Source organism: Ascaphus truei, chromosome 11 (genome assembly GCF_040206685.1).
Source record: "Ascaphus truei isolate aAscTru1 chromosome 11, aAscTru1.hap1, whole genome shotgun sequence".
In the NCBI taxonomy this organism is placed as follows: domain Eukaryota; kingdom Metazoa; phylum Chordata; class Amphibia; order Anura; family Ascaphidae; genus Ascaphus; species Ascaphus truei.
Genome location: NC_134493.1, coordinates 19,163,194 through 19,188,374, shown reverse-complemented (window position 1 = coordinate 19,188,374; position 25,181 = coordinate 19,163,194). Strand labels below are relative to the sequence as shown.

The 25,181-nt window shown below is 41.5% G+C and overlaps 1 protein-coding gene across 1 annotated transcript in view; it reads right to left on the bottom strand.

Moving 5' to 3' along the window:
- The window catches only part of ABAT (4-aminobutyrate aminotransferase), a 142,167-nt gene that overhangs the window by 13,007 nt on the left and 103,979 nt on the right, over positions 1-25,181 (bottom strand). The window contains exons 7-14 of the mRNA XM_075565310.1: positions 24,677-24,757; positions 22,822-22,914; positions 20,997-21,059; positions 18,882-18,945; positions 15,701-15,849; positions 13,782-13,919; positions 12,656-12,823; positions 6,153-6,299 (exon numbers count right to left, since the gene is read on the bottom strand). Coding sequence (XP_075421425.1) covers positions 6,153-6,299; positions 12,656-12,823; positions 13,782-13,919; positions 15,701-15,849; positions 18,882-18,945; positions 20,997-21,059; positions 22,822-22,914; positions 24,677-24,757 — 903 coding nt within the window. The remainder of the gene's footprint in view (positions 1-6,152; positions 6,300-12,655; positions 12,824-13,781; positions 13,920-15,700; positions 15,850-18,881; positions 18,946-20,996; positions 21,060-22,821; positions 22,915-24,676; positions 24,758-25,181) is intronic.

Genomic DNA, 25,181 nt, shown 5'->3' with positions numbered 1-25,181 from the left:
GTGTTGGTATTGGATTACCTTCCATAAAAGAGTTAAATACATTCAACAGGTGAGTGCACGAGGTTGGGAAAAATCTTTTATAGTAGACATTGGTGAAGCCATCAGGGCCGAGGCCTTTATTAATTTTTAGCGTTTTTACTGCGTCCATCAACTTTTTTTGTGTTAAGTAGTAGATTTTCCTCCTCTGTTAAAGAGGGGAGGCAACATTTCTCTAGATTGTCCGTTATTGCCTTAGACGCCTGGGTCTTTGATTTCCCATTTTGGGTTTTAAGATTATATAGGTTAGTATAAAATGAGTTAAATTCCTCTGCGATCCCTTTATCGCTGTATATTATCTCACCAGATTTATTCTTAAGCGTGGTAATTTGGGATCTTTTCTGTATTCCCCTTAGTTTACTAGCCAAAAGTCTGTCGGCCTTATTGCCCTTGTCATTGTATCTTTGGTTAGTCCATTTAAGGGTTTTTTCTACATCTTCTAAATGAATCTGTTTGATCTCGTTCCTAGCGGCGGTCAAGGTTTTGTACATTTTCCTTGATGGGTTAGCTTTGTGCTGCTGTTCCAGCTTTAAAATTTTCTCTGTCAAGTCTTTGAGTAATTTTTGCTTAACCTTCTTCCTATGGGATGCAATGGAGATGAAGTTACCCCTGATTGCTGCCTTATGGGCTTCCCATAGCACCGCTGGTGATGTGACTGAGTCGAAATCGATATCAAAATAGTAAGGGCTGTCTTGATCTCCCTCTCTATTTCCGGGTGATTCAGTAAAGAATCATTTAATTTCCAATTAAAGGTGCTTGACCTTGTGAATGGGAATGAGAGGGTTAAAGTGATAGGGGCGTGATCTGACCAAGTGATCGGACCAATGTCCGAATAAGTGCTGCCTCTAGAACATTTTTGGTAGCTAGAAAGTAATCTATGCGAGAATAAGTCTGGTGAGGTGTTGAATAGAAGGTATAGTCCCTTTGGCCCTGATGTTGGGATCTCCAGATGTCCACCAATGAGAACTCCTTGACCACAGCTCTAAACTTTTTCCGTTGTTTGGGAGTGTGCCGTGTGCGTGCCGTTCAGACTTTGACGACTTGTCCTCAAAAGGGTTTAGTGCCATGTTTAGTTCTCCGCCCACAATCAGTGAAGATAAGTAGGCAGGATCGACCTTGTCCATTACTGTTTTTAAAAACTCTGTCTGGTTTTCGTTTGGCGCATATAGGTTGATCAGAGCGATCGCCGTGCCTGAAAGCGAGCCATATACCACTAGAAATCTACCCCCTGGGTCTGAGACCATTTTGACAAGATTGAATGGGGTTCCTTGTCTTATTAGAATAGCGACTCCTCGCTTCTTACTACTAAAAGACGAATAGAAACCCATTGGAAAAACGTTACTAAACATTTTGGGCGGCTCGTGAGACGTGAAGTGCGTCTCCTGTAGGAATATAATGTCTCCCTCCGACCTTTTCATTTCCTGCATAGCCATCTTTCTTTTCCTATTGTTTTGCAGGCCTTTTACATTAAGGGATACTAATTTAATTGGGGTTTGGTTAGCCATAAGGGCCCTGTTTTGTTGCTGATCTTAGGGCCTCTCCGATCCCATTGGAGAGGTCTTGACAAATTACACTTCCAGGTAATGGAGTAACGGGGGGGACGGGGAGGAGGGGTGGGGGGCGGGGGAGAGGCAAACAGAAGAAGGTTGACTGTTTAACAGTCCGCTGGTATTTCCTAATATTTTATATTATACAATCCCTATATTGGTCATTAACCTGGGGGGGACGCAACGGGGGTGTAGGGGGGGGCGCGGGGAGAGGGGGGGACACAGTGGGGGTGGTTGCGGAGGGGAGGGGGAATCTAGGGATATAACAGTAGATATTCCTCAACAATTTTTAAACTACTAGCCAACAAGTGCGTCGGGATCAGTGATGTGAGGCGGCAGGCTAGAGCCTTCACCTGCGGATCACGGTCAGTGGGGAGCAGGGGGTTAGGGTTCTAAAATTCCACAGGAATCTCCTCACTCCCGGTCCAGGCACCTCTCCCCCTCCACACCCGAACCCCATCACAGACCGTTCGTTGATCGGCCGGAGCTTCCTCCAAGTCTTGCAGTTTGTGAAATCCCTGTGACTGCAGACAGTATCCTGGGAGCTAGAGAAGAGAACAGGCCCCCTGCCCGGACACTTATCACTGTCGGGGCCGGGTGAGTTGAGGGGCCATGTAGTGCCTGCTTCCTCGGCGTCTGCGGCTATTCTTCTCCCTTCTCTCGCGTAGGTTCACTCAGGATGGCTCTGGGGACGTCGCGGTCAGTGAGGCTTCTTCAGGGTGGTCCGGTTGGGGTCCATCTCTCGGCGTTGTGGCTGAACTGATCCTCGACTCGTTCCGGAACTTCTGGCGAGAATTGTTGCTAACAGGGCAAAACGGTGGTGGTAACTTTGGGGATTACTTATTCCCTGGATGTGGTAATCACTTGCGGCTTGCCGTTGCTTGGTTAGGGGCTTCTTCAGAGGCACGGCTCCTGGGGTCTGTGCTTTCTTCGTTCCAGGAGGGCGGAGGGGACAGGCCAAGTGCATGGGCAAAATGGTACATTTCCACGGGGCGTCTCAAGGTGAGAAATTTACTGTTTTTATTGGCGATCAGTTTGAAAGGGAATCCCCAGCGGTACTTGACTCCCTCCTCACGGAGGAGGGAAGTCAGGGGTCGGTGCTCACGGCGGCGAGCAATTGTGATTTTAGACAGATCATTGAATATCTGTAGAGACTCTCTCAAATTGTATGTAGTCCTTCTCGCGGTAGGCTCCTATGAGTTTCTCCTTCATGGAGTAACTGTGTAGGTGGATTATTACATCCCGCCTGCGGCGGGGGTCATCAGACTAAGGTCCTAGGGCATGATGAGCCTGATCAATCTCTGTGTCTCTTTCATCCAGGTCTCCACAGATTGAATTAAACAGTTTCTTGAGGTATGGGCGGAGGAGGTCAGGGGGGACCAACTCAGGGATGTTTCGGATTCTCAGGTTCTGCCGTCGGTCCCTGATTTCCTGATCCTCCAGCCCGTCTTTCAGGTAGGAGACTTCTTCCCCCAGCTGGATGATTTCTTCCTCTGCCTCCGATTGGCGGTGTAAGGCCTCTCCCAGCCTAGTTTCTAGTTTGGAAGTTCTCTCCGTGAGGCCCGTAATCTCCTGCTTCAGCTCTGTAACCGCATTTCTGAGCTCTGCTTGCAGGGAGGCATTGAGTTTGTCATGCATGGAGGCAAAAAGCTCCTCTATATATTCTCAGGTGATTCCTCTTTCTGGCTCCGGGCTCTCCTTTGATCGGCCACTTTTGGTTCCTGGAGCTGCAGGACCGCGTGGGCTGACGCCATCTTGGCTTTCTTCAGCCGTCTCCATACTTCGCTGGGACGGAGTGAAATATTTCGTGACCCCTTGGGTTTGTTGTTGTCTTTTTGTTCTGTTGACCATTGCTGGTCGTTTGGCTGCCCTAAGTAGGCTTTGGGGGGAAAAACAGATCGGGGGAAAAGCGCTAATTATATGTTTATATGAGAGGGTCCGTAGAGCTCTCTCCTCACGCAGCCATAACGGGTGACGTCACCGGAAGCCCCCCTAAGAAGTGAGTTTTAAGGTTTGTTTGTAGGTGGGGGAGAAGGTGCTTGGCATATGTCGAGTGTGAGGGAAAAGTGTTTTAAGGTGAGAGAGAGAGAGCAGTAGAGATTAAAGGGATGGAAAGGAGACAGTTATGAGCAGAGCTCATAAGATGAGCAGGGGCATAGCGAGAGATCAGCACCGATATGTAGAAAGGAGCGGAGAGCCTTAAAGGTAAGAACATCTTCGTAGGTGATCAGAAATTTGATGGGAAGTCAGGAGAGGGATTTAAAGGAGAAGATGGGCAGAGATTGTTTGATAGAAAATGAAAATACTTTAGCACTGAATTCTAGATAGATTGCACATGAGAAAGTTGTGAGGCAGGGAGGCCTGTTGGCAGTATGGATGGGAGAGGATAAGGGCATGCATTAGAGTTTTAGCAGTAGATTGATGAGTGAGAGAGACTTCCTCCATACTGTAGGCGTTCTGAGAACAAGTGCGAAGGGAGCGTGTTTGTGAGTTTAGCCAAGGCTGTGGGTTAGAGGGACAAGTGTGTCGGAGTCGAGAAGGGGCATATAGATCAAGAGAGGAGAGGATAGAGATGTAAGAGTTGACACGATTGTCAGTATCAGAGGAAGGCGAGAGAACAGGTAGGAGGCAGTGAGAGGAATGAGTGGTGGTAAATGATAGGAGTGATGGTCAGAGAGCAACAGGGGGAGATAGATGGACCTTTACTAAAAACTGCTCCATATCTGGGTTTAAGTAGTAACCATCCTTGTAGGTGCTGAAATTGGATATTTGGCGGAGGCCAAAGGAGGACATTAATGAGAGAAAGCAAGACGCCCAGGAGACTGGGGATCATCAATATAACAGTTGAAGTGCCCCAGTAAATGAATAGGAGAGTTGGAGGAGAGAAAGAAGGAAAACCAGGATTCAACGTCAGAGAGAGAGGTTGAGGTACATGCGGTCTGTAGATGACTGCCACGTTCAGAGGGAGAGGACAGAAAAGCGAGACAGCGTAAACCTCAAAGAAAGAGAAAGACTGATGGCAGCATAGGGCAGTGCTGAGTTTGGCAGCGGGTGGAAAGGAGACCTATCCCTCCACCTTGGCCATTGGGTCGTGGGGTGTGAGAGAGAGACCACCATAGGAGACAGCAGCCTCCACAGCGGTCATGTTGTGAGAGCTAAGTTTCTATTAACGCAAAGAGGTGAATAGAGTGAGACCAGAAGAGGTCATATACAACCAGAGCTTTTCCAGAGGAAACAGGAGAAGGGTCCAGAGAAGGAAGGGAGACAAGTAATAGGTATTAAATTAGATAGGTTAACACCCTTTAGAAGTGAGGAGGCAGGGAAACATTGGCGAGAGCAAGTGTGTATATGAAATGGTCCAGGATTAAGAGATAAGAGAGATAAGAGAGCTAAGAGAGGTAAGAGAGAAATAAGAGACAGAGAGAGTGAAGTATTTGTGGGAGTGCTTTTTATTAAGGGGTGCCGAAGTAGCTGGGATAAATAATCTGTAAATAATGGTGCCGTGTGTGGGTACATGCAAAGGTGGAGGGAAGGAGAGATGAAGAGATGTGGATAGGAGAAGGAGGGAGGAAGAGATGTGGATAGGAGGAGAAGGGTGAGGAAGTTGGAGAGAAAGGAAAAGTTTACAAAGGACTAAGGAAACAGCAATAGGGAGGGCATATTGGGATGCAAGGCAGGTGGTTATGGAGAGAAAGGCAGGACAGAGTGCCTAGGTATTATAGGATATGAACTGAGAGAGCAAATGTATAAATCAGGCCTGAGAGGGAAGTATAGAACGGATGGTTACACAGTAGTTGGCTAAGTTATAGTCTTAAAGTTGTGTATAGATTAACAGAGCATTTAAATTCTCACAAGTGCAGAGCTGATGAAGTGAAAAACCCAGTTCTTCTTTTCTTATTCACCTCCAATTTTAACTTCACAAACACTTCACATGTGACACTTAACATCTGGCACAGCCAAATACATTGGCACACCCAATACAGACCAACCTGGTGGTTTTTGTTTTGTAACTGTGTAATAACTCCAATTAATGCTCCATATTTATTTGTCTGGTATGTATGAACACGCAATTACACCAAACGCAAGCCGTATGTAGTTAATGCTATTGGTTACTTTACATTTAATATTCATGCTTCTGTGCCTATATTTGAGAAGTTAGTCGCTGCCAGTCGGATAGTGAGTAATGCACTTTAGTGCGAGTTCTTCATAATAGTTGTACATCAGCTGTTAGGCGCACAATTCTCATTTCAGATATACAGTGCGAACATACAAATTGTGGGTTCTGCAACTTTCGACAATAAATTTAGACCCATGATTCCATCCATGTTATAAATTTTTTTTAAAAAAAGGGAACGAGTAGGGGGATTTAAAAATGAAAAACAGAGACAACGGTTTCTTTAATGCCCCCCCCCCCAGAAAGATGTAGTTTGATCTTGCCTCAGATTGGATCGCAGCTGTTAGACACTAACAGTACTTCCCCAAACCATTATACCCCGCAAGCCATTTTGACACAGAATGTACCAACACCCTGGATTTAGTCTTCAAATCTAATAAGTGAAAATAATAAACCTGGAACTCCAGCAGTCCGTCTAGGAGAACTTTCCCAGCTTGCACGGTGTTGTTTATAAGATCTTCTCGCTTAATCACATTTAAGACTTCAGCAAGCAAGAGGTTTTTGGATGGGTCTCCGAGCCATGTGTTAAAAATTCTGTATGGCTGCAATGGAAAAAAAAGAAGAAAATATTGTGTGTCCATCACCGGGTGAGGGGTGAAGTACATGAATTACAAGTACTGTAATTGGCTTTTCATATTTCCAAAAGAGCTGTATTATGTAAAATCCAAGGTGGTACAGTATTTATTTTTAGGAGCAATGAAGACTTAAATACAAAAATACATGGGGAAGACCTTGCAGCGCAAATAGAAATATGAAAAAGGAAGCCAAGTCAGACATGGACCAGTTTTAAGGCTGGTCCTTCAATAGGCTTGTTTTGGAACGTGTAGGTGAGTATACCGAGTGAAGAGCAAATTAAATAGAATAATCAAGTTAATATTTCACCATAAGGCGTGCTGTTTTTATTTAAGTGCTCAGTTACTTAGGCGCCTATTTAATATGGTAAGAAGCGGTTTGCCTACCTCCTTCCGGACAGAGAGGGAACAACGTCACAAATCATTATTACAATGTCCTCTTTTTACATTATTTCCGTAATTACCTAAAGAAAGTATTACCTGTGTATTTTATGCTGTAGCACATAAGAAACATTTACTTCTAGTTTTAAGATTCTATAGCACTGTGTAGAATACCATACATGTCATACAAATTGCAATTTTTCTGTTAATATGCACCAATATTATTTCTAACCTATTTGCTTGGCACCTAAAAGGTGTACTCAATACTAAATAACACTTGGCTTGCTCACTTTTGTCTTTCTTTAGGTATTTTACATAAAAATAACCTGTAACACCAATCTATAATGTACATAGTATACTATAAAATAAATGTACGCTATTCCACATTCATTCATAGCATATCATATTTACTATACAACTATCATTATGTTAACATAACTGGGTTAAAGAATACATTGTATGGTTAGTCACTTCTATTTAATTAAACATGCAATACAAGCTTCATAATCTGTAGGCAATCCCCTATAACTGTACACAAAGAATGATCACCAATGGATCTAAAACACAATAGCCATTATCGATTAAGTGAATGATCAAAATACTGCATACATACTGAACCATTGATAGTTGTGACAATAGGGTCTGTCTAATATTCCATATTCTAACACTCAGCAGACAAAAGGTTAATTTGAGTTCAAAGTTACAGGCCAAAAATACAGGTTTTGTTTTATTGGGGTCAGGCTAGAACGACCCGGGCAGTTTTCTGTGTTAATGTCTGTAAGTGGGGTTATCGGAATGTGAGCTGGTCTGGGATTGTAGGGTAATTAAAATCATAACCACAACCCTTGTCCACAGTGAAAGCAACCAGGACACATTGAAGGGGATCCCAATATATTCCGGAAAAAACAAAAGCCGGGGGCCAGGAAGACATTCCATGTCTGCACCGATGAACTAAATATAAGAATTTCATATAAGTCACAAGGATATATATAGATATATATATATATTTTTGACATATTGTTCCCTTATTAAGTGTTTCTGATGTGTTCACCACCTTATGTGGTTTACTACTAACAACAGAGCTTACCTGTCTTAGGATTCCCTCCCCTTAACACTTTGGCCCAAATGTTAAAATCCTGTGGGTCACGTGACAATGGGATCTAAACAAAGCAGAGGGATACTGGCACCCCATAACGGGGTCTGTATCTCGGGAAGTATGGGGTCCCCGGACCCCCTGCTACAATACTGTAGTGTTTAAAATGAAATAAAAACTCCACGACCGCCTGTTAGAGGCGCGCAGGTAGAGTGACTGATTCAGCGTCTCTCTTACTGCGCGTCTCTTACAGAGAGGTAGACCCCGGTAGAATTAACACAGCAGGGACACCAATGTAGAAATTCATTGTTAATGCTAGATTAATGGAAAGCTATGTTTGTAGATGCTGTGTTTCAGTATCTGATCTAATTTCTTGTCCATACGAGTTATCTGTTTCACAATATGACTTTGTAATATGCATTTTCAAGTTAATATCTTATTGCATCTTAAAGGCTAAAGCAAATGTCTTAATTATCAAGTATCTAGTGTCTTAATGAATATATGACGAAGGGCAGTCCACCATGGAGCCACTACGGAGTGTATTTCCATATGAAGATTGGTAAAAGACTGCTCAGATAATTATGATGGTTGTATTACCATGACCACCGGTTATCAATTTCTGGACGGCATACATAGCCTTCTAACAGCCTCGAAGGAAGAGACACACCCCGAGGAAGAGACCCACGATATTGAGTCTCGAAACGCGTAGGTTTCTGGCACAGCGCGGACATCGTACCTGAGGGAGTTTGGTCGTGTCGTCATCAGGAGAGGACGAGTAGGCGAGGAGTCGGAGCTACACGCCGACCTGTTAGACGGAATGACACTGACAGACCATGGAGCAGGAGCACTAGTGATATTTCCACCAACTAAGGCTTATGTCCTAGTTACATCTTGTGAGTAGGATTTCAATTTTTCCACTCAACGGAGCCAAGTAGCTTTTTTAGCTGTATACATCACCTGTTCTGAGAAGGACTGAAGAATCAGTCCATTCATATATGCATTTATGCACATATTCATATGATTCAATGCACAAGTGTATCAGTGTATGACAAGGTTAAACTGTTTGATAGTCATTTTATATTCATTTTTATCTCAGAGAGATTTATTAAATTTTATATTATTCAGCTATCTCTGTCATTGTCCCTGACTATTAGTCATTCTCATATCTCAAGGATAACACACTACGGTGGCTTGTTCTGTGCCTCTCTTCTCTCCTATTTTCCTGAGGCATAAGGATCCGCAATTGGGATAAAAGAATCACATTTTCAGGCACATTTTGCTACAAAGGTTTTTGTGTGTTAATTCTTCCCATTTATATAAATGCCAAACCTGTCTAATGCGAATAGTTTTTCCAATCATCCATATGTTTTTCATAGCATGGAAGCATTTGTATGCATGTACAAGTGGTTTTCAGGTTGGTAACACCATCATGTGGACTTAAAATTTGTTAGCTTTCTAATTGCTTTCTCCACACCGGAAAGGTTCATAAACTTTGCTGAGCTTGGAAGGGAGTTTACAGCTCATGGAATCTGCACCTAAGCAGGTCGCAGAGAGGGGTAATTGATCTGAAAGGATGTCATCAGAATCAGGGATTTAGCATATTAGCGTGAGAGAGAAAACACCCATTTGCAGCTCCACGTGGTCTTTTAGACGAGAAAAAAAGCAAAGTGCAGAAAAAGTGCCACCAAGTTTATAAAGGGGATGAAAGGTCTGGCTGATGAGACGATCCAAATCAGGATTGTTTATATTAGAAAAGATGCTTCTAAGAGGGGATATGATTACTATTGACAAAGATGCCCAAGGTCAGTACAAGAAAATGTCAAATAATTTGACACGGGAGTAGCCCACAATACTTTATCTTAAGAAAATCATTTGTTTTGGATTTGAGAAGTGGTATAGTATTAATGTCAATGCCTTGGAAACCAGTTTGAATCCCAGAGTGAACCTACATTTGTGTAACCTCCTTATGATCGTGGGCAATTCCCGTTAACGCACACATACGCTCAATATGGCAAGATAAGTGCCTGCAAAATTGTTATGTGCAGTGCTGTGACCACTGCCGCACTAAATAAAGGACTGATTCTTATTAGACTTCTCTTTTTACATTAAGACCTGCTCCTCTTATTTCATAATGAAACACTTGCTTATAAGGTTCTATGTGATTGTATAGGAAAGCATAAAAGTCATACAAATGGCTGTTTTTCTCTGTTGATATGAGATTATGAGAAGTAATACAAATACATAACTAAAAGCAGAATGCTGACTAATTACGCAAGTGCCCTGAATTCTCGTGTTCTTTTCTCCCTGAATTCTCGTGTTCTTTCCCCCCTGAATTCTCGTGTTCTTTCCCCCCTGAATTCTCGTGTTCTTTCCCCCCTGAATTCTCGTGTTCTTTTTTCCCCCTGAATTCTCGTGTTCTTTTTCCCTTGTGTTCTTTCCCCCCTGAATTCTCGTGTTCTTTTCCCCCCCTGAATTCTCGTGTTCTTTTTCCCTTGTGTTCTTTCCCCCCTGAATTCTCGTGTTCTTTTCCCCCCTGAATTCTCGTGTTCTTTTCCCCCCTGAATTCTCGTGTTCTTTTTCCCTTGTGTTCTTTCCCCCCTGAATTCTCGTGTTCTTTTCCCCCCTGAATTCTCGTGTTCTTTTCCCCCCTGAATTCTCGTGTTCTTTTCCCCCCTGAATTCTCGTGTTCTTTTTCCCTTGTGTTCTTTCCCCCCTGAATTCTCGTGTTCTTTTCCCCCCTGAATTCTCGTGTTCTTTTTCCCTTGTGTTCTTTCCCCCTGAATTCTCGTGTTCTTTTCCCCCCTGAATTCTCGTGTTCTTTTTCCCTTGTGTTCTTTCCCCCCTGAATTCTCGTGTTCTTTTCCCCCCTGAAGTCTCGTTTTCCTTTTTTCAGACAGATGGAGTCATTGAATCTTTTATGAGGAGACAAAAGAGCTGACTCTTGAAATGATGGATCATTTGTTTCTTCATTAAATATCCCATTCAATGTAATGCAATCTGTACATTCTTATCTTGCTGCTCGACTGAGTAGAAACGTGGTGGTTAAACTACTGTATAGGTCCAGACGTTTGTGGGTTCAAGAACAGCATTGGCCATTTACAGTTAGTCTGTGACCTTTGATAAGTCCCTTGAACTCTGTGCCACAGGCAGCTAGCATTAGACTATAAGCTTTAATGCATGGTTTCATATTTTTAGCTAAGCCTATAAAAAAAAGCACTAAATCTGAATTATTATAAATAAAAGATTTGGCAAAGTGATGTCTTTTATAGGATCAAAAAATTGTTACAGTATGAAAGTTTGCAAATCGGCTGCTGGGCTTTGGATATTTATACATATTTGGGTGTGGTGGTTTCTAATTTCAAGAACAATATGTTCCATCAACTGTCATGATGATACATATTAGCAGGACTCGCATAAGGGGGACCGTCCACCTCTGGGTTAAATCTTTGCATACACCTGTAGTTCTGTAGATGAATGCTTTGTGACCCCTCCTACCTGGTTAGAGCTCACCCAGCCCACGTTTACATAGCAGGTCTTGTGATGCACCTGTGAATGACCTGTCTATTAAGATTTCTTCCTCCATCAGAGAGGTAAAGAACGTTTGCAGGCAGTGTTAGGACTTGCAGAAGAGGGGATACACATTGGCGGGGTTTGCGAGCATATAAAGCTGTTGCCAAAGAATGTAACTAAATGACCCTCACTTACTGTATGAGAAGAAAAAGTGTTACATATTTAACTATATCACTTGTCATATTGGATGTACAGTAGCACTGGGGCTTCTTGTCTTTCGTTATATACATTAGGTCACAATCCCAGTAGCAGTGCTTTTGACACTAAGGAGAAGAGACGTCTAAGAGGGGATATGATAACTATACACAAATATATTCGGGGACAGTACAAGGAGCTTTCAAAAGAAATATTCATCCCACGGGCAGTACTAAGGACTCAGGGGTATCCTTTTAGGTTGGAGAAAAGGAGAGTTCACCAGCAACAAAGGGAAGGGTTCTTTACAGTAATGGCAGTTAAAATGTGGAGTTCATTACCCATGGAGACTGTGATGGCAGATACAATAGATATATTTTTAGAAAGAAAAAATATACAGGGATATACCAAACACGTAAACATGGGAAGAATGTTGATCCAGGGAGTAATCCGATTGCCAATTCTTGGAGTCAGGAAGGAATTTATTTTTCCCCTTATGAGATATCATTGGATGATATGACTCTGGTTTTTTTTGTTTGCCTTCCTCTGGATCAATAAGCAAGTATAGATATAGGATAAAGTATCTGTTGTCTAAATTTAGCATAGGTTGAACTTGATGGCCATATGTCTTTTTTCAACCTCATCTACTCTGTAACTGTGTGACAAATATATATGGTGTGGTGGGTTTGGGTTGTATTGTATTGTATGTCTTTATTTATATAGCGCCATTAATGTACATAGCGCTTCACAGTAGTAATACATGTGGTAATCAAATAAATAACAGATAATATAAATAACAGATCATGGGAATAAGTGCTTTAGACATAAAAGTAACATTAAGGAAGAGGAGTCCCTGCCCCGAGGAGCTTACAGTCTCTGATCTCGCAGGGGCTGTGTGTCACTATAGATTAATGCTGCCCAAAATCAGCTTTAATAAGAATGGTTCTCTCAATACAGAACACATTCTCTGAAGTAGGTTAGTACGGAGGGGCTGGGTAGAATGCAAGGATAGAGCGATAGGTCACTAAAAGGGAAGGGCCATAGTTAAAATCTATGGGGGATGTGCTTTCTAATGATGCAAAGTTTTAGGGATCACGGGTTCAGTCCCCAGATTGGGTCAGTTAATAAGTAAGCTTAATTAAATACTCACTGCATCGGGTCTGAGCTCAGCCTTGTGGAAAAATCCCCCAGTCATCATTTTCTTACTGAATGTTACTACATCAGCCGGGTCATCCATTCCCCAGTGTTCATGGGCCCAAAACTTTCCTGTGCTTCCTCCTCCTGTCTGCACCTCGTCCACCAAAAATGCACAGCCATGCTATTTGAGTAAGGAAATGCAATGGGCATTAAGACCACCAGCAGCTACATTACAATTAAACACAGTACATGTTATGTGGAGAGGAGTGAAGACATTCCATCTTTCCTGAAAATCAAAAGAATGCATCACTACACAAAGCTTCTTTAGGGTAGAGAATCTAAGCCAAAAGCACAAGCTCACAAAGACACTTTCAACTGACACAGAGTAGTACACAGTTTGGGCAGACACATTGATACTGTAGTGTGCATTCATTGCAGATTATGTTACCTTTTAATAGATCAGAGTAAGAATTGTTCTTACATATCTCCATCAGACTTTAGAACGTTACCAGCGTCACAGAACACCGCGGGAAGGAAACGTAAAGCTCATGCACAACTATATCTTTGAATGACTACCAAGTCTACCAAGAAGAATTTCAGACTACAGAATATCTACAGTATCCGTCATATTGATGTTGGTGCCACCCCTCCTAACCTTCTCTGCTCCATTAAGTGAACTTTGACCCAATTTCTCCCAAATTGTACCACTTAACCTATAAGACCTTTGAGGCCTCAGGGGAGGCCAACTCCCGTCCTTATGGCCAACTCCCATCCAACAGGTTGGGTTTTAAGGATATCCCTGCTTCAGCACAGGTGGCTTAGTCAATGACTGAGCCTCAGTGAGCCACCTGTGCTGAAGGAGGATAAAACCTGACCTGTTGGTGGCCCTTGAGGACTGGAGTGGCCACGACCATGTCATGCTGTTTACATTAACATATGTAGCAATGTAGTAATGTTATACATGTTACAATGTAGTAATGTTATACATGTTACAATGTAGTAATGTTATACATGTTACAATGTAGTAATGTTATACATGTTACAATGTAGTAATGTTATACAAGCATCATTGGTTTCACTATACATTGTCAGTGTCCCATTAGAATAAACATGTATGATAGAATCTCAAATGTTCTTACTTTTCTAGCAATATCTCTCAGTTTCCTGAAAAAGTCATTGGACGCATGGTTGTCACCTCCTTCTGACTGTATGGGCTCCACAATTATTCCAGCAACGGTCTTCTTCTTTTTCCTGTATTTCACAATCAGGTCTTCCACCTGTCGTGGGGGCAGGAGATGTCTTAAATGTGCGCGTAATATGCTCTACTTTTCATAATTTATATTTGAATTGAATCGTTATCAGATTTGTAATATTGGTGTCAATTTAACAAGACACGATAATGTCACCACATAAAAAGAGAAAAGGAAAAGGATGTTTCAACATAAAAATGATATTATTATATACATAGTAATAAAGAAACACACTAGGCCATATCTGCTAGGAAGTGCTACTCCATAAGACTTCTTCTATGCTGGAAGACACCTTACGGCTTATTCAAGTGAATGGGCCATAGCCGTGTTACTCTATAACAGTGACTCCCAACAGGTGGTTGTGAACCCCCACGGGTTTGTGAGGGGGTCGCCAAAAGAATAAATATGTAATGGCGGTTCCCAGGTGGTATAGTTGGTTCCTAAGCCAGTGAAGGGACTACGTGCTTGGGAAGGTCCCAAACTGCTCCTCAGTGTGGGTGATACAGCAGTTAATTACCACAGGAGCTTCCAAAGTCAGCAAGGCATTGTGTCGCCCCTTTGAAAGCTCACATGGTAATTGACAACTGTGCCACCAACACAGAGGTGCAGCTTGTAACTTCCTAAGCGTGTGGCACCTTCTTCAACTCATGGCCCTACACTGCCTGGGACCAGTCAAACGGTTCTGGCAGCAATATTTTCTCGAGTAGGCAATAAGATTGATTGATTAGGGATTAGCGGAACAAATATCTTCTGGCAGGGGTTTCACAATATAACAAAGCTGGGAACCGCTGTTCTATAAGAAACCTTCCGTGCCAGGAAACAAGTGCGCGCACGTACAGGAAAGCGCCCTCGGCCATGCTTCGGAAATATGGCCTAAAATGTCAACTGCAGAGAAAAGGGCATCAAGTCATACACTAAGGCTAAGGCCCCGCTGCCTCAGACCACGCGCCCGCACTGCAGAGAAAAGGGTATCACGTCATACACTAAGGCCAGCTCTGACACGAGATAAAATACCAATACTAAACCGCTCAGTCACACACCAATATTAGAAACACATAAGAACCATCTTTTGTAGATGTATTTATATAAATGATTTGTATTATTATTTATAAAACAGTATCATACCCTTATATCTGATGCAGCTGATAACGGTGACTTTATTAATAACTACAGCACATTAATTACATTTACTTTAAACACAGACCCAAGGGTGGAAAGTGGATAGCTGGGAATTTCTGACATATGAGCCTGGTACAACTAATCCTCCAAATAACTTAAATTTTTAAATGTCCTAACCCAGGGGCGCGCAATTTTTTTTTGCTGCGCCTCCCGTCCTTACATTGTGCGGCGTCAATTGACGGCACAGGGTTGTGTGACATCCCGTGACCCACGGCGTCATTTGACGTCACGTTACCGTGGCATCACATGACCCCGCTGCGTCATGTCACGCTTGCTGAAACCAGCAGAATCCCAGTGAGTAGAGGTTGCAGAGGCCTCGCGCAGTCCCCCGGCATTTACTTTAAATGCCTGGGGGGAAAGTGCGGGACCTCTGCAACCGCCCGCGCCCCCCCCCCCCCCCCCAAAAGATCTCACGCCCCCCAATTTGCGCACCACTGTCCTAACCCATTATATCGTTGTCAGCAGCTCGTCTCTCCACTGAAACCTGATTTAATAAAGGCATTGGGGGTTGTTAAGGTGTGATAGTGCTGATCAAGCGCTACCGCACGAAAATGCCAATTCCAGCCAATGGGAGACCCGTCTGCTAAATCCCACCTACATGAACAACCCCCTTTTATTAGTCCTATTACCTCTTCCAAACAGTGCGCCTCTTCCTCCTGGTTCTCCTTCACAAACTGCTCCAGTGGGTACTTTAGCCTTGGAAATGGGGCAATAGGCCAATCAAAAGAAGGAATGTCCAATTTGTGGATAGCTTTAGAATGAGTGGTTGCTAAGCAACCTAAAACAAAGAAAAAATGTAAATCGATAACTAAGAATATGGGGACAAAGGACATTATTGTTAGAGCGCAAAAATATTTAATCAATTCACTTTACAAGAAGTCACGATTTATAGAGCGTGAACTCAAAATAAATGACATACTAAAAGTAAAACTTGTGACCCGATTTGCAATGTAACACAAACGTAATTTCGTATTGAACGTTGCATTTCCTAATTGCACACTGCGCTTATTATTTTTAAAAAGCAAGACGTCATCCTGGAAATAAAATGATATATGACTGATGTTCACATGTTGGTGAAAGGAATTAGGTGGTGACCAGATGGGAAAAGAGGGAAATAAGAGTGTCCAGACAAATAGAGGATTATACCGAGTGCCTGGAAATTAAAGGGGCAATTCCTTCCAGGATCAGAGTGTGTACTAATGGCAGTGACGTGTGTAACAGGTTACACCTTGGGTGACTGATACTGATAAGTTATTTTGTAAACATGGTGAGCCGAGACTTGGGAGGGCTTTGATGTCCTCCCTTGTGTGACATCACGTTGTGCTCAACAAGAATTTGCGTAGACAGAAATTCCCTCTTCCCCATCCGTATTGATTTCCTGATAAGGACAGGGTGGCCTAAAAGTAAAGTAGACAGTTGATTGACAAACACTTCCCCATTCAGAGGCCCCTAAAAATGCAATGTGTAATTTTCCAAAGAAATGGAATTAACCAAATATTCGTTTTCAGCAGGGTTAGATTTTGTAGGGAAGTCAATTCTTTTGTTACATGCTTTACCAAAGGTTGCTTTTTCCTGGCTACATGGGATAGCACTGCAGCCTGCACAGTTCTAAAGCAGTTAGTGGGTGGTAAAAAATGATTCCTTAACGTATAGCTTCCCCTCGAAGGACAGTAGTTACAGGACTACTGGCTGAGTGCATCAATGAGATGGTCGGTATCTTCAACCCTTGGAGATTTACAAGGGTAAGCGATGGGTGAAACCTAGTGCCATACTATAAACATGTGTGGCTGGTTTAGATAGAGGAAGAGAAAACGGCGAGCTCGAACACAGAGAAAGGGTAACTAGTACGATGGGTGAAATGTTTCGGTGGATTTGGATCTGCCTCGAATCGTCCAGATCCTTTGGTCCGCGGATCAGTCGCAAAAAGGCAAATCTGCGTTTTCCGGATTCCCCCCCCCCCCCCTCCCCATCATTGAAAATCCACATGGTGGGTTAATAATCCGCATTCGGATTATTATTAATCCGCACTCAGATTAAATCCGAGGGAGAAAGAGTACAGATGTGTAACAATCCGCAGTGCGGATTTTGGATTCAATATGGAATCTGAGTGCAGATTCTTAAAAATCCACCCGGATTGTATCCAATGGCCGATGTGAGATTAATCCGCTCGGATTGTTTAATCAGCAGATGGATTTTACCCCTCGCAATGGATTTTGAAGGGAAAGCCTGGGGAACCGATGTTGACAGTTTCACCCATCTCTAGTATCTTTATTTTTTAGCTATTGGTACATTTTTGCAAGATTCCTTGTGTCCAATATGGACCGCAGATATCTCGTATAGTTGTCTCCCACTTATTGGTGGGGTTCAATTTTGTTTTTCTGTTTGTTCTATTCTTTTCCATTAGAGAACGTTAAGGTTTGATATTGACACATGGTACCTTTGTTGATGTGATGGCATGTTTTGTATGTACTTGGTGTATTATTTTATTACATACTTTGGTTTTCATCGAATTATATATATGTGATATTTCATAACAAGTATTGTCATACATGTCTGTTCATATCCTTTGTGTCCCTTAGGTTTCATTTTAGATTTTGCTTTATTATCTCTTTTGGAAATTTTGTGTCTGAATATTCTATATTCATTATAGGTATATACTCATGCATTCTGACAATTGCATTTATTTCTTTGATATGGTGCTATATATTGCTTATAGATCCCTATATATTCACATATGTTATGTTATATCTTAGAATTATTTAGTTTATAGTATATGCATCCATTGAGTATGTTTATATTATCTTACATACCATTAATATTAGCAATTTCTGGTCTGGGTCGAGTATAAGTAAATTAAGCGAATCTTTTTCAAACATCATTGCTTAATTTTGTTTTTAATCCTTGGGATGTAGGTTGGATTAATTCAATATCTTTATTCCCCTTCGTTCTTTGTTTTAAATTTACGTTTTGATCTGTTTTTTCATTATGGTTAATTTTTGTGTTTGTTCTTTGTATGTGGGCACAATAAAGTTTGTGTTGTTGCATTGAGCGATGTGATGATGTTTTTGACGTCATCGCGTCAGTCTGTATGGCGCAAATCGGCGGATTACTTCCTGGTTCGTGGAACATACATAACTCAGTGCAGGAGGTAAGATTCTTGCACACTTTGATAATGCCTTACTAGGCAAAACATGTCAGTGTGATTTTCTCCAGTTTTTGTCCTTAATAAATTGGTTTTATTTTTCACCCTCTTTGCTTATTCTTTGAAGTGGTGCGGCGACTTTTTGGCTTTTGCCTTTTTTTCTTCTAGTATCTAGATGCCTCCAACAAATGGGGAATGGATGGAAAGTTGCCCAGCCCCGTACAGGATGGTGCCAACAAATGTGGATAGGGTAACAAGTCCAGTAAAATACAGGAGAGGAATGAGCATACATATGTAGCGCGTGATAGTGTATTCCAGTACAACGGACCACCACCAAATATCTATAGGATTCAATGGCATTGTAAGTACAAAATATCCCAATATAGCCACATAAAGAGAGAACAATGAAGCTTGACAATTATGTAGCTTGTTCATCATTTGTAATGCAGCAAGTGAGGATTTAAACACGCTACAGATATAGAAGACGTTGCCACTCCCGTTAACCTACTATGCTGCATTATCGTTGGCGCCTTATTTAACGTTGGTAAAAACAATTAAGGAGATGAAGGCAGCATTATTTAAAGGTGGGTAACTGCAACGGCACAATACAGCATTTTACACCATACAGGAAATGACTACATTATATTGACAGTGAACGTTTTCCTTACCCATGGTCCGTCCGTGGAAGCCCCCCATAAAGGATAGAATGCTGTAATCTGGGCAACCTGGGGACTGAGCACAGCATGCAGCAAAGTGTTACTGTAATACACCAGCAGGTGGCAGCGTGTTCTGGGTGCATCCCACAAATGTGTTTTTACTGTACCAGAACTGCAGAATAACAGCCATTACAAATACAGCTCAACCCCCTTATAACGCTGTGCTTGGGGGCCAAAGAATCACATCACTATAAGCGGATCGCGTTAGAAATAATGTACAGTTGTATGCATTGTACAATAAGGTATTTAAGATACCAATAATCGTGTTGTAAAGTCTTCATAAATACAAAAATTGGGAGCCACGCTTGCATCGCGTTATAAGCGGATTCGCGTTGTAATGGATCCCGTTATAATGGGGTTGAGCTGTAGCAAGTGGGTTTTTGAAAACACCTTGAATGCAAACAGTTACATTTATTACTGACAAAGTTGTTCGTAAACATTTTATGTACAATTCCAATTATTATTTATGCACAATGTCTTAGATATCATTATCATCAAACATTGGTCTGAAAATAGCAAACATATTCCAGTTAGTGTTATTCACATCGTGGCCTAAACATGTGTTTGGTTAGTTGTATTTATAGGCTACTATACAGGGTTTGCCTTTTTAATGTGTCAGGCAGATAGGACTGTGCTAGTGCCTCAAAATTAAACTTCAAACGAAACTATTTTATAAATACATTCTTATCCTCAGAGGGAGTACCAGTGTTCGGATCTCTCTTCTGTCCCCCGAGACCCTAATTGCAGCTACCCTTAACAATCCCCTTCACACTTTATAAACAAGTCCAGAATGTGACATTTGGACTGATCTGCGGACGTTCAGGAGCTGGATGTCCGCACTAGAACAAAACCGTAATCATAGAACAGATGCAATCGCACCGAGATATCCCATTTCCTGCCCCAATGTCCACTTCATTGGATGTGCTATGGTCAGTAAAAGGTGTACGCTCTCCAGAAAGGGTTTTAAAAGAATATAAAAGAAAATCATTCAAAATGTCCATCATTCAGTTTATATATATATCATACCAATAATAAAATATACATCCAGTATATAGAGCACAGCAACCATTATGTACTAAGAGTAACTTGCAGTATTTGGGTGTATAACACACACCTATAAAACCACTGTAGAGAACCAAAGGGGCATTTTGTTCAATCAAGCACAGATTGCATCTTTAGCATACAGTAGAGTTCAGTCTAAAGTTGGAATTGAATGGAGAATACTGTAAGGAAACATTGAAGCTGGAAAACATTATTTCTGGATCCCTGACATTTTTAAGTGTAGTTACAAGTACTATTGACGGCAGTGCAGGCGGAAAACAAATGGATATACAGTACAATAGTCTGTTCCCCTCTGCCAAGGGAGCTGATCTGTCAATAGAAATCTCATACTACCGACAATATTTTTTAAAAATGGGAAAAGTTTATTGATACTATGTTGCAACAAGATAGGGATTCAATTATACAAACATTTGAGCGTACCTCTTGGGGTCTCCTCAGACTGATTGCGATGGGTCACCGATAATTTCGCCCTTGAGGAAATATGATGGTATATTGTTGATGGGGGAGATAGTGAATGGGGAGTCTTATGCCGGATTCTGTTAGGAGGCTGCCTGGTGATAGCTTTGATGTTAATCTTTGAAAATGCTATTATCTGTTTTTTCTTGTTATTATTATTTGTGTTAATGTGTTGAATTTTGAAATGATAAGTATGATGAGCAATAGTAAAACCTATTTTGTGTAAAAGTATTTTTTTTTTGTGCTTCTTATTTTTTGTAAACAAAAAACTCCCTGTATTATAATGTCGTTGTTTAATGTTTGTAAACCCAATAAAAAAAACTATTAAAAAAAAAAAAAAGAAGAAGAAAAGAAATCTCATACTGCGCATGTTTGCAATATTTTCCAATATTACTGCAATGTATTGAATTGTTGTAGTATTTTAACTATGCTTTGTCCTCATTGGGAGTTACAGTACCGGTTGTTGGCTGGGTTTACACAAATGAATATAAATACATATTATTAGACGATGTCACAGATAGCAGCAGGTATACCAGTGTGCCAACTCACCTGGTTAATCATGCAGGACTCCATCTCTTCTTTGGTGACACGACTATGGCCCCGTTCTTTGTTCTGGAAAAGAATTGATATTCACACGGAGAAATTGGAAAAGCAGAATTTCGTTATCTAATGGAAAGGAAGCAGGGTTTGCATTGATGGGCTTCAAAAGTGCAGTCTCGCCTACAATCAAAGTGCACTAATGGCATGTGTAATCGGTTAAACGTTGGTGAAAACACATTGTAAGTAATGCAGTTAAACTTGTTATGCTTTGTAGCATTTGTACGGTTTCCAGAAAAGCTCTTGGTGATGAGACTGGTTGGTGATCCTACAAGCTATGAATTATTATTTAAAAAAAAAAAAACAAACAACCTTATGATGCCACCATTAGCCAAGCCGATTAACAGAGGATAGTATGTCATACACATGGATATCAGAGGACGGAGAAAACAAAGGGATTCATTGTTTGTAGGATACAAATGTATATTTTGGGGGTTTTATGGGTGATTGAACATATTTAGCAAAGCCAATTGCACCATTTAATGTCTGTGTTTGAGGAACTGCCCTTTGAAACAAATCTTTGACCTCGTCAACTACGTGACCTTGAAAAAGTCACTGGCTCAAGGACCAATCTTAGATTTCAAAAGGATTAATCAAGAACAGGATAAATACAATTCTACATGAACATGTTGCCACATTCAATCATTTACTCACTGTACATTCAGAGCACATAAGTGAATAGTTGTATTCTGAGACAGCACGGCCAAATACATATGTTGTGCAAACAGGAGTATGCCATTCTTTAACTCGAGACCAGGGGCGGCCAACTCCAGTCCTCAAGGGCCACCAACATGTCAGATTCTAAGGACATCCCTGCTTCAGCATAGGTGGCTCAGTCATTGAAGCAGGGATAGCCTGAAAATCTGACCGGTTGGTGGCCCTTGAGGACTGGAGTTGGCCACCCTTGCTTTAGACAGACAAAATGAAGCAGTAGATGTGCCCCTATATTAATCATTCATACCTACATAAAGCACATGGTGCAAGTCCTGTGCAAACAGTACGACTCGCACTGAAATACAGAATCACTGCAGGATTTGTGATGACACTAAACGAGAGGCTGAAATACAATGAGATCCATTGCCAATTCCTTCTGCGTCATCTGGAACAGTACAAGTATGTCCTTTTCCTGTTTTATATGCTGGATAAAATGACACGTGAAGGATTTTGTGCTCTGCCAGTAGTCACAGAAACCAAAAGGGATTAGGAATGAGTTGCAATGCACGTCTCTAGAACGTCCAGTGTTCGACATCTGCAGTCAAAGATCGCTACAGTACTTCCCAACGCCAGAGGAGAAAGTCAGGTCATTGCTTCCAGTTCTAGTCCGTTTTGTATATGGGTCCTGGTGTTTAAACTGTATGTAACAAAGCAAGTGAATGTTGTTATCCTGAACAAAATAGCATATCCACTTAAGAGTATCACCTGCTTGGATATGTCTTCCATAAAACAATTACATATCAAATGTAGTTTCCTCTAACAGAAGTACAGCTTCTGTCAAATTACCAACTTCCTATTTACAGCATGAACCTGATTAAACTCATGCAACGGTTACTTTGCAGTGCTTAGGATGCAACGGTTACTTTGCAGTGCTTAGGATGCAACGGTTACTTTGCAGTGCTTAGGATGCAACGGTTACTTTGCAGTGCTTAGGATGCAACGGTTACTTTGCAGTGCTTAGGATGCAACGGTTACTTTGCAGTGCTTAGGATGCAACGGTTACTTTGCAGTGCTTAGGATGCATAGGAGTTATGCACAGAACAGTCTGGAAATGTGTACTTACTCTGTACCACATAAATGTTAGCTTGAAAGCATTTTCATTAGCGCATGACCCACAGGACATTGTAAGAACTTGTTTCAAGCCTTCTGGTCCAATCTATGAACAGGAAGGAAACCAACAAAGACAGAGATGAGAACAAATACCTATATTTACACAGCAGGATGTGAATCGATGATGGAAAACCCAAAGACTGCTATAGACTATTGATGTAAATTATCAATGGCATTTGCATTGAATATAATGGGTAGACATCATCAATATATTTCAATTTGCATTGAATATAATGGGTAGAAATCATCAATATATTTCTCTTTGTATGGATTGCACATATTTAGGGGGACATTTCCTCTGGGGGTCTGCTGAGTGTTTAGATTCCCTAACCTCCGTCACCCAGTGTGCTGTTAATTCCCATCAATGAAAGTGACCATTGGCTCGGGCACCCGCAGGTGAAGGAGAGGGTGTTTAAACTTGCGGGTCATTTACTCGGACATGTGTCTAAGGTGACATCCGTGAACGAAACATCTATGGTGTATGTATCAAGGCAATTTTGAGAGAGGTATTTTGAAGCTGCGTTTGATAGCATGGATACATAAAGGTGCTTATTTTGCCTCATGTACACCAGCTTGTGATTTGGGAAGTGTCATAATAAGGAGATCGAGACAAGAAGTCACGGATGCATATATTATAAAATCAAGCACCTCTTCTTCACCAACTACAAAGGAACATCTCGTTTTCCCAGGAATATTAGGTGTAGCTTAGTGGCAAGAACACAGCCCTTTAAAATGGGTTGTAACTCGAAAAAGAATTGTAAAAATTGCGATTATGGTGCAATTTCTTTTCTTTGTTTTGCAAACTTTAAACGAAATTGCAAATATGCAACAACAAAAAATACACATTTTCGTGGCCAGTTTTGATTTTTACAAAAACAATCCCTCAGCAGTGCCAGCTTTCCAGGGGATTTTGAACAAGTCACTTTATCTCCATTTAAAAAACAATAAATAAAAAGGAACTCGTTGTTGCCAATTCTATTTACGCTCCTAGTCCTTGTTACTGCAAGGAATTTATTTATATCACCATCGGGAATTACATGCCACATATTCCGGCCACGTTTTGGTCTGCCTTGTAAATATGAATCAGTCCACACGCCAACTACAAAAACGGCACTTTCGGGAGAATTTGGTGCAGTTTGCACAAATATCACAGGATCTTTACATAAATACTCTCAAGGGCTCCATCTGCAGCTGTTACTCCGTTACGTGTGCCTTTATATTACCATTTATTTGAAGGATATTGTTTTGGTAACTTGGAAAACTTTTTTCAAAGGTGCCTTTACAGCCTCTTCCCACTTATAGCCCTTTCTTTCTGTCACTTAAATGTTACGGATCAGCACATGCAAAGTTGTTCTAAGGGAAGGTGCCATTGTTCACAAGACTTCTGAGTGAGCAATCCTCTTTACAACCCACAGACTAAACATGTTTCTGTAAATGATGTGTACGGTGCTGTGAAACCTACACCAACATAATAATTGTATTAGTGAAGAGCTGCAGAGGTACCAGAAGCTACCGCACCCCTTACTGCAACCAGATGCGTTTACACTACTGTGATATTTATCACAAGAAACTCCACGGCGCCATTAAAAACATGCATTGTGTCTGTATCCTGCGCTGTATTTTCTGCTGTTAACGGGGTAATGTCTCCTATATCTGTAGGTGTTCAGCATATAGTACAAGTAGAGTATTGTAAAAAATAAATAAGTGTGTAAAAGGAATGACACCTTCGATTTTTCATGTATCTCAAAACTTTCTCTGTAGACAATAACAACGACAGGTGGTTTCAGCTGTGGTGCTTCTGTACTCACGGATAACAACGATTCCTCCAGTTTCTCCGTAAAGTTCTCCGGTGGTAAGATGCCAAGAGCCGGTCTGTTGATGAATGTGCTCTGAAAGAAAATAATTGAATAGTTTAGGAAGGAAATGTGGTAGGTTGGTGCCATTTCTCAGTCTCACCCATATTAATTGACCTGTAAAAGGGTTCAAAGAATTTGGTTTGCAGATTAATCCATTTAGCGCAAATAGGGCATGAGGTGTACAGTATTCATTAAAATAAATAATGAGCTTGCAACTAAAAGATAAATAGGACCCCCTGTGTCCGAGCAAAAGTAGTGGAATTGTTAAGCACAATGTGCAAACCCCGCTGAACGTAATTCCCGGTATCTCTAATGCTGCAGGTACCATTTTCTGATCCATTACTTTGGGTTTGAAGCAGCGATCCTGGGTAAATTGCTGCTCCCCACCTTTTAATCTTACCGTGCGAGTCCACTGGGCAAACTGAGGCCAGGTTCGCTCCAGCAGCCAATAGAATTG